The sequence below is a fragment of the Mesoplodon mirus genome (genome assembly GCF_964341445.2).
Source record: "Mesoplodon mirus genome assembly, chromosome: 13".
NCBI classification, from domain to species: Eukaryota; Metazoa; Chordata; class Mammalia; order Artiodactyla; family Ziphiidae; genus Mesoplodon; species Mesoplodon mirus.
The window spans coordinates 35,250,545-35,264,020 of NC_138989.1; the positions used below are offsets into that span (position 1 = coordinate 35,250,545).

The 13,476-nt window shown below is 40.9% G+C and overlaps 1 protein-coding gene across 1 annotated transcript; it reads right to left on the reverse strand.

The window, feature by feature from the left end:
- Positions 1-2,964: 2,964 nt before the first annotated feature.
- MYL12B (myosin light chain 12B) lies at positions 2,965-13,203 on the reverse strand. The gene is made up of 4 exons (XM_082640741.1): positions 13,047-13,203; positions 6,907-7,105; positions 6,256-6,417; positions 2,965-3,467 (listed from the first exon to the last, which is right to left on the reverse strand). The coding sequence occupies exons 2-4, from the start codon at positions 7,088-7,090 to the stop codon at positions 3,295-3,297; spliced, it is 519 nt and encodes a 172-aa protein (XP_082496867.1). The 5' UTR covers positions 7,091-7,105; positions 13,047-13,203; the 3' UTR covers positions 2,965-3,294.
- Between the last annotated feature and the right edge of the window lie 273 nt (positions 13,204-13,476).

Genomic DNA, 13,476 nt, shown 5'->3' on the forward strand with positions numbered 1-13,476 from the left:
CTTCAAGCCTCTCCTCACTGCCCAACAGCCCCTGCTGGTAAACAGAATAACCACTATTTGAATACCTACTGTGTGCCAGACCCGTTTAGCTTTAGTGTTTCTATTTTCACAACAAACGTGGAGGGTATTGTCCCTGTTAAACAGGTGAGGAAACTGACTCTTAGGGATGGGCGACCTGCCCAAGGACACAAAGCTCATCAAATAGCAGGCATTATTCACTCAACCACGTCTGGCTCTAAAACACCCATACTGCTCCTAATCAGAAAAATGCTGCTTTATATATTAATAGATTATGTTCCTATTATGAGCCAGAGCATTACTTCAGTTTTACAAATGAATAGAGGTCGAGCGAGGTTAAATAACTTTAAGGTTATAAAGCCATGACGTAGCACGAATGAGATTAAAATGCAGCTGGCCTGACCCCCAAACCCAGGCATTGTCCCTGTCTCCTGCTACACTATGGATTCTGCACTCAAAACTCTACCTTAACAGCTCTGGCAGAAGTGACTGACTTGCCAAATCCAGTGGCCTCATTAAAATTTTCCTGTGTTCGATTTTTCTGTGGTTTAACACTACTAACTTCCTCACTCTTGAAATTATTCACTTGGTTTCCATAACACTGTTGTGGCTCTATCTACTAAGCTCTTTTACCATCTTCTATCTGATCCTTCTTACAACTTGCCTGCACTTCTCAAAGTCTAGTACATCTCTTGCTGTCCTTTCCCCCCTCATACTTTGTAAAAAAAAATAGTTGCCTTTCCTTTCCAGAATTTGCTTTTACTTGTCTCATATTGTCTGGTCTGCTCCCTTTTTTCCCAGTAGCACTCATAAATTCCCGCTCTCGTGCAGTCATAGAGGCTCCTTGATCAAATAAAATTTGGGCCCTGGAGTCCAAATGACAATGTAATTATAAGCAGGTGGGTAAGGAGGCTGCCCCATTAGGCTGGTTTCATCACAACTTTTGAAATGGTTTGTTTCAAGTCTGGCTTTCATCATGGAGACCAGTTTTTCTATCAAATGCACTGTTGGAGTAGATGCTTTAGCTTTTTACTGTCAATCATCTTTACTTAAGCAAAGCCTACTTACTACATAGAGAATGCTATTACTAAATGAGGAGACATTTCATTCAGGAGAGACTATCCACTGTTTCTAATGGTGGCTGGTTCTTTGAGCAGTTATCTGAAATGGAAGTGGAGATACTGCAAGAGATAATTTTAGTAGATGAGGCTACCTTTTTTTCAGTACGGAAACAATGTTATTTGTTCTTGACTGGAAATTTGTTAACAAAGCAGAAGTTATATATTTTTTTCAGTTGAAATGTAAATTTAGTTCAACAATTTCAGCATCATGGCTATACCCTGGAAAAAGTACTTTGCTTAAACCACTGAACGAAATTCAGGAACACATTAAAGGCAGAGTTAAGGCAGGTGCTAAGATTCTAATCTTGAAAGGGCCAAGAGCAGTCTTGTTACTAGTCCTTCTTCTCCTAGTTTAAGCTGGTCTCCTGAGGTTAAAGAATCTAGCTCACCTGTCCTGTTGAGTGTAAAGGTCTGCTGCCCTGAAGGCATTCAGTAATTGCATATTCAATGAGGTAATAGTTTTGTCCAATGACAGTCTTGTTAATAGTAGTATAAAACATAAAGTTATAGTAATTATCAATTATTCATCTTCACAGGTTAACTGTCAACCCTCCTCACCCAACTTTTCCCCCCACTGTTTCAAGATCTTTCTTAAACTTATGAATCCTTTAGAGTCAGATTTCTGAAGCCTGAAGTGAATGAAACTGTCTACCATTTCCTTATTAACTCTGAAAACAGTCCTGCATTCCTGCAAATATCAGGAGTTATTTTTAGGATTGAAATAATGACCTCACTTTCCCAGGCATGTAGTTTCAGCTGTTCTGACCATGGGCAGGTCAGGAATGTCAAACATTCACAAATGAACTCATGTGAATCTCTGCATAAACAAACACAGTACTTCAATGAGGACTGTGTAATAAAAAGAAACTATATACAAAAAAACCCAAAACAAACCAACAACAACCATATTGTGTTTCCAACACTTTGAAATACAATACAAAAAGTCCGCCTTTCTGGTAGAAGCATTCCATAGAACCTTTGGGGCTAAAATAGTTTTAAAAATTAGGACAAATTAAAATTACACTCAGTGGCCTGGTCTAATTTTAAATGACACGAAGTTATGTACAAAAGATTAGAACAGATATGGGGTGATGTTGGCAGGTATGTTAAACTTTAGGATTTAAAGCTACCAAAGCTATCATATACATGTAAATTTTACAGGAAATTATTTTTAAAATTGGAAGGCAAAGTGCAGGAAACTCAATAAAGGCAGTTAAAATTGGATTTCTTTAAAAAGGGGGAAGAATGAATAGTAGAGGAGTAGGATTGTTAGGAAAACTGGCAGGAATAAGGGGGAGGTCTAACAACTGTATTATTTTCTAAGATTTGCCTCATTACCATTCTTTCTTTATTTTTGGCTGCACCGCACGCACGTCTTGTGGGATCTTAGTTCCCTGACCAGGGATTGAACCCGGGCCCTTGGCAATGAAAGTGCAGGTGGAGTCCTAACTACTGGACCGCCAGTGAATTCTCACTACCTTTCTTTAGAAGTTGCAACCAAGGGCTTCCCTAGTGGCGCAGTGGTTAAGAATCTGCCTGCTAATGCAGGAAACACGGGTTCAAGCCCTGGTCGGGGAAGATCCCACATGCTGCAGGGCAACTAAGTCCGTGCACCACAACTACTGAGCCTGTGCTCTAGAGCCTTCGAGCCGTAGCTACTGAAGCCCGCGTGCCTAGAGCCCATGCTCTGCAACAAGAGAAGCCACTGCAATGAGAAGCCCGCGGACAGCAACGAAGACCCAACGCAGCCAAAAATAAATAAATAAATAAATGCAACCAAGACCAACAAAAGCCAATTTTGGTAAATAAAGAAGTTTTAAACAAGTAAGTTTCTATCATAAAGTTTAATTATGGTTCAGAAAAAATTGAGTGAATAACTTTCTCTGAAAAAATATATCGACTCTTTGTAGACTGCAGTTACGGGGGAGGGGAAGGTAGGGGTAAGTTAAACTACCCTATTTTCTATTCTGAAAATGACAAAAAGTCCCATTTCCAGTCTGATTATAGAGATGCATGTGCCCCAAATGGTTGAGAATAAATACAACAAGAAAGGCAAAAGCTGTAAAGCTAAGGGCATGCAATAGGCTCTAAGAGAAAGTCTCAGAAATACCCAAAGTAGCAACAAGGAAAGTTTGGCTGGAATTTGAAGTTCTTTTCAGTCATCTTTGTCTTTCGCTCCATGTTTAAGGATGCGCGTGAACTCAATGTAATTGAAATTCCCCTTTTTGTCAATAGGTGCTTCTCTGTACAGCTCGTCCACTTCCTCATCTGTAAACCGATCTCCCATTGTGGTCAGCAGCTCTCGCAGGTAATCCTCCTGAATGGTGCCTAAAGAAAAAAGAACCAGGGATTAGAAGACACACTGCTCTGAGGAGTAACTGCAAGGGGCATCTACACTTGACTAAACATGGGCTATATGTTAAGAACTAGAAGCATGCAAATGTATGAAATATGAGGTCTTGACATGCTGAAGCCAGCCTCAGCAGACAGCTGCCTAGAAAATGCCCTGTTGCTTAGTGACATTAACCCGCTCTGCTCTACTGACCTCACCCGACATCCATCTCCTGATCTCTTGAGAACAGTCGCTAAGCCTATGCCTAACCACAAGCCATAATGTATGATGAAGGAATCTAAGCCTCATGGTTCCTTAAAGTAGCATGGTCACACTTATTCTACAAGTAAATACACTAAAATCATCATAAACATCGATAATGTGATTCAGTGGAAAGAATACTCAAGTCTTGAGGTCCAGTTTTAACAAGCTATGTTACTTCAGGCATTTCACTTTACCTCCTTCTTTTTCTTTATATGTAAAATGAGATTAAAAACATGTTTTTAAACAAATCTAATTTTAGATTCAGTAACAAATATGTTCAGGCCCAGGACGTGCAAAAACACTGAGTAGATATTTGAGCATTAACTATGTTGCAGACACTGGGATAGGCACTGGGGGTATAGTGGTGAGCTGAAAGGAAGGCTTTCTACTCTGGACTTGTGAAAGCAGGGTTCTCATAAAGCCTGACTACACATAAGAATCATCCCAGGGAGCTCAAAACAAAACAACCCCAGAGGCCACCCTTGATTTATTATCTGTTACTGATATTTTTTTTTTTTTTTTTTTTTTTTTTTTTGCGATACGCGGGCCTCTCATTGTTGTGGCCTCTCCCGTTGCGGAGCACAGTCTCCGGACGCGCAGGCTCAGCGGCCATGGCTCACGGGCCCAGCCGCTTTGAGGCACGTGGGATCTTCCCGGATCGGGGCACGAACCCGTGTCCTCTGCATTGGCAAGCGGACTCTCAACCACTGCACCACCAGGGAAGCCCTGTTACTGATATTTTTAAAAGGCTCCCCAAGTAAATCCCATGAGCAATCATGATTGAGACCCACTAATGCGGTAATCCAAAGGTAATAAATGACCATTCAAGCACAGAAATTTTGAAATTCATTAAGTAAAAGAAGAAAAACCTGACAACTTCCTTGTATGTGAAATTAAGGTAAAACATTGATTATATATTTCCTATGAGTTTAAAGTGTAAGGTCAGTTCACAAAAGAAACTCTAGATTTATGGATTGTTTTTGCTAATTCAATCCTAGATTAAAAAAAAAAAGTTCTCCAAATCTTAGACTTTTAGCTTGTAGAAATAAATCCTCATCTCCAGCCAAGTCATTCAACTATCATGTAAAATCATCATTGACTATGTGCAAGGGACTGTGGTAGGAGCTGGGAGGGGTTACAAAGATGGGAATGGAATGCTGGTGAAGACACAGCCATTATCCTGGGAGCAGGGAGAGACTGTGATGATTAGAAATAAGCACACAACTAAAGTAGAAGCTCAGGTAGAGTATGTGCCAGTAGAGACATACATAAAATACTTTGGAGGGGGAAAGGGAGAGCTTTTAAGTTTTCCAAGAGGTCAGGAAAAAACAGTATGAAAACACAGGTAAGGCTCTATAAAGAATGTGACCATTGAGATGACTTTGAAGAATAAATAAGTCAATTTACTCTTTTATGGTTTTATTCCCTTCCACTAAAAAAGTAATACCCATTGACTATAAAAATTCAATCAATACACAAATGTTTTTAGCAGGAAAAAGGTCTCTTCTGCCTGCCCCTTCCCTACCCCTTCCAGAAATAACTGTTCAGAGTCTTGATTTCAAGGGGAAGGAGGAAGGAGGTGGTATAAGGAGGAAAGGCAGAGGCAGAAATGATGGAGGTAAGTCAGGGCAACAACGCATGGAGGAGTCTGGAAGGAGGTTAGAAGAGTTGAGGGTGGTCTACTTGAACAGGCCAAATGAGGCCCTATCGTGTGGAGCCTTGAAAGCCAGAGTGGGGAGACTATGCTTCCATGCCCAAACTATGCTTGGACTGTTTAAACTAGTCCAAGTCATGTGTAACCAGAGGGTGTGCCTTCCTTCTCAAAAACTTGCCATGTGAGTTACCCCCTTATCTGGCATGTATTTGGTTAACCTTTTGGGTGTCTTTGAGAGTTCACTCTGTACAGGCAGTAAGCTACTATCTCATTTCCTCATTTAATCTTCACAACAACCCTAACAGGTAGGTAGTATTACTGTCCATCTTACAAATAAGAAAACAGAGGCTTAGAGAAGTTAAGTAACTCGCCTGAAATCACACAGCTATTATGCAGAATAGGATTATGAAACCGGGGCACCTGATTCCAGAGGGAGAGGTTAGATACCAGATCTAAACACTCTCAGAGCTGAGAGGTACCTGATAAACAAACATAGGATTGTACTGGTATCATCGCCTACATCAATTTAAACTTTTTCCAAGATTGCTCCAATAAAAGATATTTGTTTGACACACATTTACCGAGTGCCTGACCCTTGTGGAATTATTCTAGTAAAGGAGTAACATAAGTTTCCTAAAGAAGTTTCAAATATACCTATTAAATTGTAAATTAAATATTTACGGGCAGAGGCAGTGAAGTGAGTGACTAACAAGCCATAGGCAAAACCTGTCCCCCCACATCCCCCCAAACAGGTATGGTATAAACCTGAGAGTATTATATGTCATCATATTTCAAGTTACTATATACTTTAGTTGCCATAACCAAAAATTAAATCACTTGGTAATTAAAGGTTACCTCAGACTTACCAGTTGCCTCTTCATCAAAGCAAGCAAAAGCGTTTCTGATGACATCTTCTGGATCGGTGCCATTCAACTTTTCACCAAACATCGTGAGAAACATGGTAAAATTTATGGGACCTGGAGCCTCATTCATCATGGCGTCCAGATACTCATCAGTTGGATTTTTACCTAAACAAAAAAGAGGGTCATAATTTTAAGAGGGTGATAATTACACCACAAAATGCAACAACAATTCATCATGGTAAACATTTTGACAAGAAAGATGATCATTTAAACAGTTTGCTATTTGCGTTCAAGATAGCAAAACTATTCGGAAAAGTCTTCTCAATGAATAGGATCCGTATTAAGAGTCTGGAGACTGTGTGCTGTTCCACTGGCATGTCAGGAGGAATAACACCGCTCTCATAATCAAGATCAGTGTTTGCAGTGCATGCATGTACAGGGCTGGCCCCCAGCCGAACCCCGAGACTTGGCCAGAAATCTGCAGGTGGTCCAGGGACCATGCTTTGGGAAACAGTGCTCCAGACTTTGAATCTTAGTGAACTGTAACATCATTAGATTGGCTTCACAAAGCATCATTAGATTGGCTTAAGAAATAAATATAAAAGTTGTTATAGAAATTCTATTTGATTTATTAATGTTAAAACTGATCATTACCCAGGGAGGCAAGCATATCATGCAAGTCTTCCTTGTCGATGAAACCATCTCTGTTCTGATCAATCATGTTGAAGGCCTCCTTGAACTCCTGAATCTGTGACTGGTCAAACATGGCAAACACATTGGAGGTTGCGCGTTGGGGGCGCTTCTTGGTGGTCTTGGTCTTTGCTCTTTTGCTCGACATGGTGGCGGTTAAATCCTAACAAAGAAGGGAAATACAAGAAATAACAAAAAGTAAACTGAACCAACCTTCCTGATACGTTTGAGCCATTTAGAGATGTGTCTAAAGACTATTCCACAGGATAGTATCACTTGGCAAAAATCTCTCTCAACTAATCGATACCATTATGCAGAGAATCAATCTACAAAGAGAAAAACCAGACTCCTGCTTTGAGTTCACTCATCGTTAGTAGTTGTGACGAAACTACAACCAACATTAATTCAAAGCTCAGAGCATTATCAACAAGATTTCCTGTCCCCAGTATTACTGGACTGCTGATTAAGGACCAATAACCCAATCTACTAGCTTAATAACAATACAGAAAACAAGAAACAAAAAACGTTGGGTTCTGTACATCAGTGCTATGGAGTACTGAGGGACACTAACTCATCTTCAACAGGTCTATCCTTCTGCAGCCCTAGCTGAAACCAGCCTCCCATTCTAAGGTGGACAGAAAGAAGGAAGGAGGATTAACTGATGGGACAGGTCTTCATCTCCTAATCTTACTGCCAAATACCATTCTTCCACTCGCAACTAACATTTCTTATCGCACCCTCACTCCTGGAATCAAAGTACTGCAGGAAAGATATCTGTTAAAAGGCTAACTGAAGAAGTATAGAAAACTCCAAAGGTAATTCATCAATAATTAAGTTTTGTAAATATTTCCACTCTATCCTAACCAATTTGTTGCACAGAGCTAAGCTAAATCACTTGAGGTGACTAAGTCCTCTAAACAAAAATCAGAGCACAATAAAAAATTTTAAAGCAATTTAGTTTTTAAAATGTTTTAGAAAGCATTTTAAGAGGTACAGAAACTATCTTTGCTCTCTAGTCTAAATTTATCCCTGTAAAATTTAAGTTAAAAATAATGTTTAATAATACCTAAGATGAAGAGGTAATTTTCCTTTCAACACAACCTTTAATACTATAAAAGTTTGTTTGAAGTTAAAAATCCCACAGTCATCAGATAATAAAATTTTACCATACCATCTTTCAGAGCTGAGGTGGCAATGGCAGTCTGCAAAACCTCTAACACACAAGACTAAGACACTGTATTCAGTTATATTCTTTGAAGCAGGTCTAAAATAGGCACTACTGATTTCACTCTCTGACCAGGACAACAATTTTAAAGCTTACGTTCTGAAAACAACATTTAACTATGATGTAGCAAAACACTATGCCCTTACTCTAAAAATAAGTCTGTGGATTGCAAAGAATGAAGTACTACCTAGATGTCAGTACTGCAAAGTGACTTTAGAACACAACGCTCCACATGAGTTTAAAAACTTATTACTGGGCTTCCCTGGTGGCGCAGTGGTTGAGAGTCCGCCTGCCGATGCAGGGGACACGGGTTCGTGCCCCAGTCCAGGAAGATCCCATATGCCATGGAGCGGCTGGGCCCATGAGCCATGGCCGCTGAGCCTGCGCGTCCGGAGCCTGTGCTCCGCAACGGGAGAGGCCACAGCAGTGAGAGGCCTGCGTACCGCAAAAAAAATAAAAATAAAAAAAAAAAAAATAAAAACTTATTACTTACATTCTTTCCTTGATTACACCATATCAGCCAGGCTAAATTCCATTATGGAAATAATTAGAAAAGCTCTGACTCTGCCTCAGATTTTCTTTTTTTTAAGCTAAATCTGTTCTCAGATTTTAGAAGGAAATTCCACAAAGGAGAGTCACAAATTCCTGTCCATTAAATATAGCACTCCTAGGATACACTGGAATGTGTTGCTGGTAAGATATACCCTACATGACATAGCAGTTATGATATATACTCTTCCGCAGTTTCCTTTAATCACCCTTTCATGAATGCATATTTTCACTCTGTAACACCTCTGGATGCAGTAAATCCCACTATTATCTAAACTATATGGAACTGTAATGTCCCCGTCTATTCTAAATGTAGTTTTAAAAACTACAAGGAGTTATAGCATATATGTATTATTCTTCCATCTCTTAAATGGACTCCAGGACTTGGGTTAGCAGTTGAGACCCAATGAGTGGCATATATTTACCAATCCACATCTCTTTAATATTTTAGGTATGCCATGTCTTTGCAAAACAAAGTACATCTTTAAAAAGTCTGTTTTGTTTGACTACATTATATTCCCTAATGATGCACAAATGTCAGTTATTTTAAGAAAAAAGAAACTGATGAAAATTATCGGTCAAATGGTTAATACAACTGATTTTTTTAATCCACAAAACCTCATAGGGCTTCCCTGGTGGTGCAGTGGTTAAGAATCCGCCTGCCAATGCAGGGGACGTGGGTTTGAGCCCTGGTCTGGGAAGATCCCACATGCCATGGAGCAACTAAGCCCGTGTGCCACAACTACTGATCCTACACTCTAGAGCCCACGAGCCACAACTACTGAAGCCCGCGTGCCACAACTACTGAGCCTGCACTCTAGAGCCCGCAAGCCACAACTACTGAAGCCTGTGCACCTAGAGCCTGTGCTCTACAACGAGAAGCCACTGCAATGAGAAGCCCGCACACCACAATGAAGAGTAGCCCCCACTTGCCACAACTAGAGAAAGCCCGCGCACAGCAACGAAGACCTAACACAGCTAAAAATAAATAAATAAATAAATAAATAAATGTATAAAAAACAAAACCAAAAAACTCATAATACTCAATTTGGTGCGGGTCCTCTATACACCTTTTTAAAACTTAGTTTGGATTATAAACTAACACACACCGACTCTCATTCTTGAATTTTGATGTATTTCCTATTTAGCCTTTTTACAGTTGCTTTTTTTAAAAAATAAATAAATTTATTATTTTTGCCTGTGTTGGGTCTTGTTGCTGCACACGGGCTTTCTCTAGTTGTGGCGAGTGGGGGCTACTCTTCATTGGGTTGCGCAGCTTCTCATCGCGGTGGCTTCTCTTTGTTGCGAAGCACAGGCTCTAGGTGCGTGGGCTTCAGTAGTTGTGGCATGAGGGCTCAGTAGTTGTGGCCCGCGGGCTCTAGAATGCAGGCTCAGTAGTTCTGGTGCATGGGCTTAGCTGCTCCGCGGCCATGCGGGATCTTCCCGGACCAGGGCTCAAACCCGTGTCTCCTGCACTGGCAGGCGGATTCTTAACCACTGTGCCACCAGCGAAGTCTCCTATTTAGCCTTTTAAAAATCATGCATTCTTTAAATTTGTAAATGCATTCTAACATAGTTTTTAAACATTATAAAGGTTTTTTGGGGGTCAGCACTGACAGTGGTCTCACAGGAGTTTTCTTTAGCTCATTCGATACTTAACCATCAACCTTTAATATGATCAGTAGAGTTACATTCATGTGCATTAAATGTCATGAGTGCTGATTATTATTTAAGAATTAAGAAATGTAAGGTAGGTGTGCTATCTTCAAGAAGCTTAAAATATAGTTGGGGAGGCAACTTTAAAGAAATGAGATGATTGGTTCAACTTATGAAATGAGTCACATAGTTTTCATTCCAGGAGTATGGCTCTCAAGTTAAAACAATGCGTAACAAAAATGAAAAATAACTCAAAGGTGGTACGTGATTATCAAATATTGTGAGTTCAGAAAAGATCTTTGTTTCTAAAAGATTTGGGCGGGGGGAGAAGACTGAAAAATCCTAAAAGCTACAAGACGTCCTTAGAATTAAGAGACTTAAACGTTAGTCTTAATTCTAACAAATTAGGGTAGTTAATTCTACCAAAAACTGGTAGTATACCGTTGGGCAAGTTACTACATGGGCCTTTACTTCTGCAAGGAGGTTGGATTCTAATCTGTGAGTTTATCTCCCACCAGAAACCCAGATCCTTATAGTGATAGGGAGTTCAGCTTTGCAGTCAGTTATTTCAAAATAAGGAAAGGGTGTTTTTTATTTTCCCCTACCAAACTGAAAGTATAGATGGAATAAACACTGGCGGAGAGGGAGCCAAATGAGGAACAGTGCTATGATCCAAAGGAGAAGATCATTGATGATAGATACTGTCATTGTCCTCCTTGCTATGATTCTAGTACGCTGTCCACTTTTACTCTCCCCAAACTAGTCAACCTGTAACGCTCTTCATGTAACAAGCCTTCAGCAAACACACAACTCTCATAAACTAGGGCAAAAGAAAATTGAAAGTATTTTATTCATCAATGTAACTATTCTTTATTTAGGGTGGGAAGATTGCCATGAAGGCACCTGAGATTTCCGAGTTATGTCCTCACTCATCCTAAGTTATAGTCTAGAGTCTATTTTTGAAGCATTTAATTTAAGATCTTTGGTGTGAAGGGCTATATGTTGTATGGAACTTGAAAACCCCCAGACTTGCAGAGCCAGCTTCTATTAAATATATAGGAGATTCAGACAAGGAGATTCAGTTTACAGATCTGAAGGAGTATAATCTTGTCTTAATCAGGGACAGGGAGTGTTGGTGATAATGAATTTCTAGATTTTTCCTTTTAGCTTGATCAAATAGGAAGAGAATCATTCAGGGTTATGACAAAAGGAGGGATACAAACTATGTAAGGAAGATGTTAGACTAGATTAAGTGATGGGGGAAATGGAAAATAAAGATCCTCAAAGAGACTTTCCCCACACATCAAGGGCAACCAGAAGATTTTTCAGAATTTCTAGATACTTTGGTTTCATTTATAAAATGGGATTAATCCATACCAATATTACATTAGATTACTCTAGTTAGAATCCTAGAGTCCAGCGTTTGTAGTGGTAATAAATGTAAACTAATCCGAAGACTTTTTCTACAGAACTAACACTCAAATTGATAGTATTCTGGAAATATGATTATATTCTTTAAGGAAAAACTCCCATTTTAGAAAACACTTCCTAATGTGAGAGCACGTAGTATCTGCTTACCAAATCTACCGTCTCATTTAATCAATGCACTTCTTTTTTTAAAGCTAAGTATATGTAATTTTTTGGTGCTAACCACGGCTTTTTAAAAGTACATTTTCAGGCTGGTGCTTCGGTTCCAACTAAAACAAGTTTTCAATTCCTACGCAAACTTCCAGTAGAAGGTAGGATTAGTTCCCTTAGACTGCCACACCCAAAAAGTTCTCAGCACTTGACAAAGGCAATTCTTTGTCGTGGTTCACTTGCCAGTAAAGCCTCACTTTTTAAAATAAAAAGCTTTTTCTGGTTAAGTTTTATCAAAAGCCTTCCAGAACATGAAACAAATAGTAGTAATTATAGGAAATATTTACTTTCTTCACCTTTAGATATAAAACTTTTTGCACTTAAGTTAAAATCTCAACCTAACGCTTATTTCTGTTCCAAAGTTCTGTAAAGAACTGATACACTCTTTGATAAACCAACTACTTTAAAAGGAAACACTTTGGGAAATTGACCTAACCCCGAGTCTCCACCCAAGAGTGACACGGTACTGTATTTCGGAGTTTTTCTGCAGCCGCAAACTAAACCCCGAACTCTTCTTTGTCCAAATATCACTTAAAAATAAAACTCTAATTACAAAAGTGGACACTGAGCTGAGGAAGTTGCTAATTTGAGGTGGTTATTCCCACTAAACGTAGCCACACAGCTGCAACAACAGCTGCAGCGCGGGGGGGGGAGGGGCGCACTGTGCTACAGTTTTTGCGCAAACTCTCTTGAATCGGGCAAGTTTACGTTATAAACTAAACTTAGTCCCAGAGTCAGCTCCGCGGGGCTCGGGTTTCGCAGGCCTGCTGCCGCCCAAGCTCGCGGCGCCAGCAGAGTAAGCCGCACTTCCCGAGCTCCTACTTTGGGCAAAGGAGCGAAGTCGGCGTCTGGGCCGCTTCCGGCCGCGGCCTTCGATGCTGGAGCTGGCACTGGGGCTCGAAACCCGGGAACCGGCTGGTACACCTGCCCAGGTGCGCTCCCTGCGCCGGGGGAGCGCCACTGCCCCCCCACAAGCCGTCCCGAGGGGATGCGCTCCAGCATGGGCCTCACGCGCCCGACCGCGAGCACCACTCACCCTGCTCAGCCGCGAGAACCCGAGCGCTTCAGGGAACTCCTCGCTTCCCTGGCTGCCGCTACCAACTCCCTTCCACTCCCAGAGACGCTGCAAACAACACTTCCGGCCTCCGCTTAGCGGACCGGAAGGAAGCGAGTCACCATTCTCTGCTAACAGTGTGAGCCTGGCTTAATGGAAGGGCGACGGGGCGGGGGAGTTGCCGGTGTGCTCAAAGGGCGCAGTTTTGACCAAGTGCATGGGAAGGACGTGTCAAGCGGACAACTTAGAACGTAGAAGAAGGTGTAATGGTTCGCCGGGTCTGATGACTGAGTTTTCCTTTTTTTTAATACCTCTTCTTACAATGTAAGCTTTTCTTCCCCCCTTTCCTCTTGGCAAATGGTTGACTCTGTCCTGTGGGTTTGCCCCTCCGCACATTCCAGGGCCCGGCCAG

Excerpts from the sequence above, each read along its gene's own strand:
- MYL12B (XM_082640741.1), bottom strand. The coding sequence starts at position 7,090 with ATGTCGAGCAAAAGAGCAAAGACCAAGACCACCAAGAAGCGCCCCCAA. Across the intron at positions 6,418-6,906 it reads TGATATGCTTGCCTCCCTGG|GTAAAAATCCAACTGATGAG; the intron begins GTAATGATCAGT and ends TTTTTTGTTTAG. Across the intron at positions 3,468-6,255 it reads CTTTGATGAAGAGGCAACTG|GCACCATTCAGGAGGATTAC; the intron begins GTAAGTCTGAGG and ends TTTTTTCTTTAG.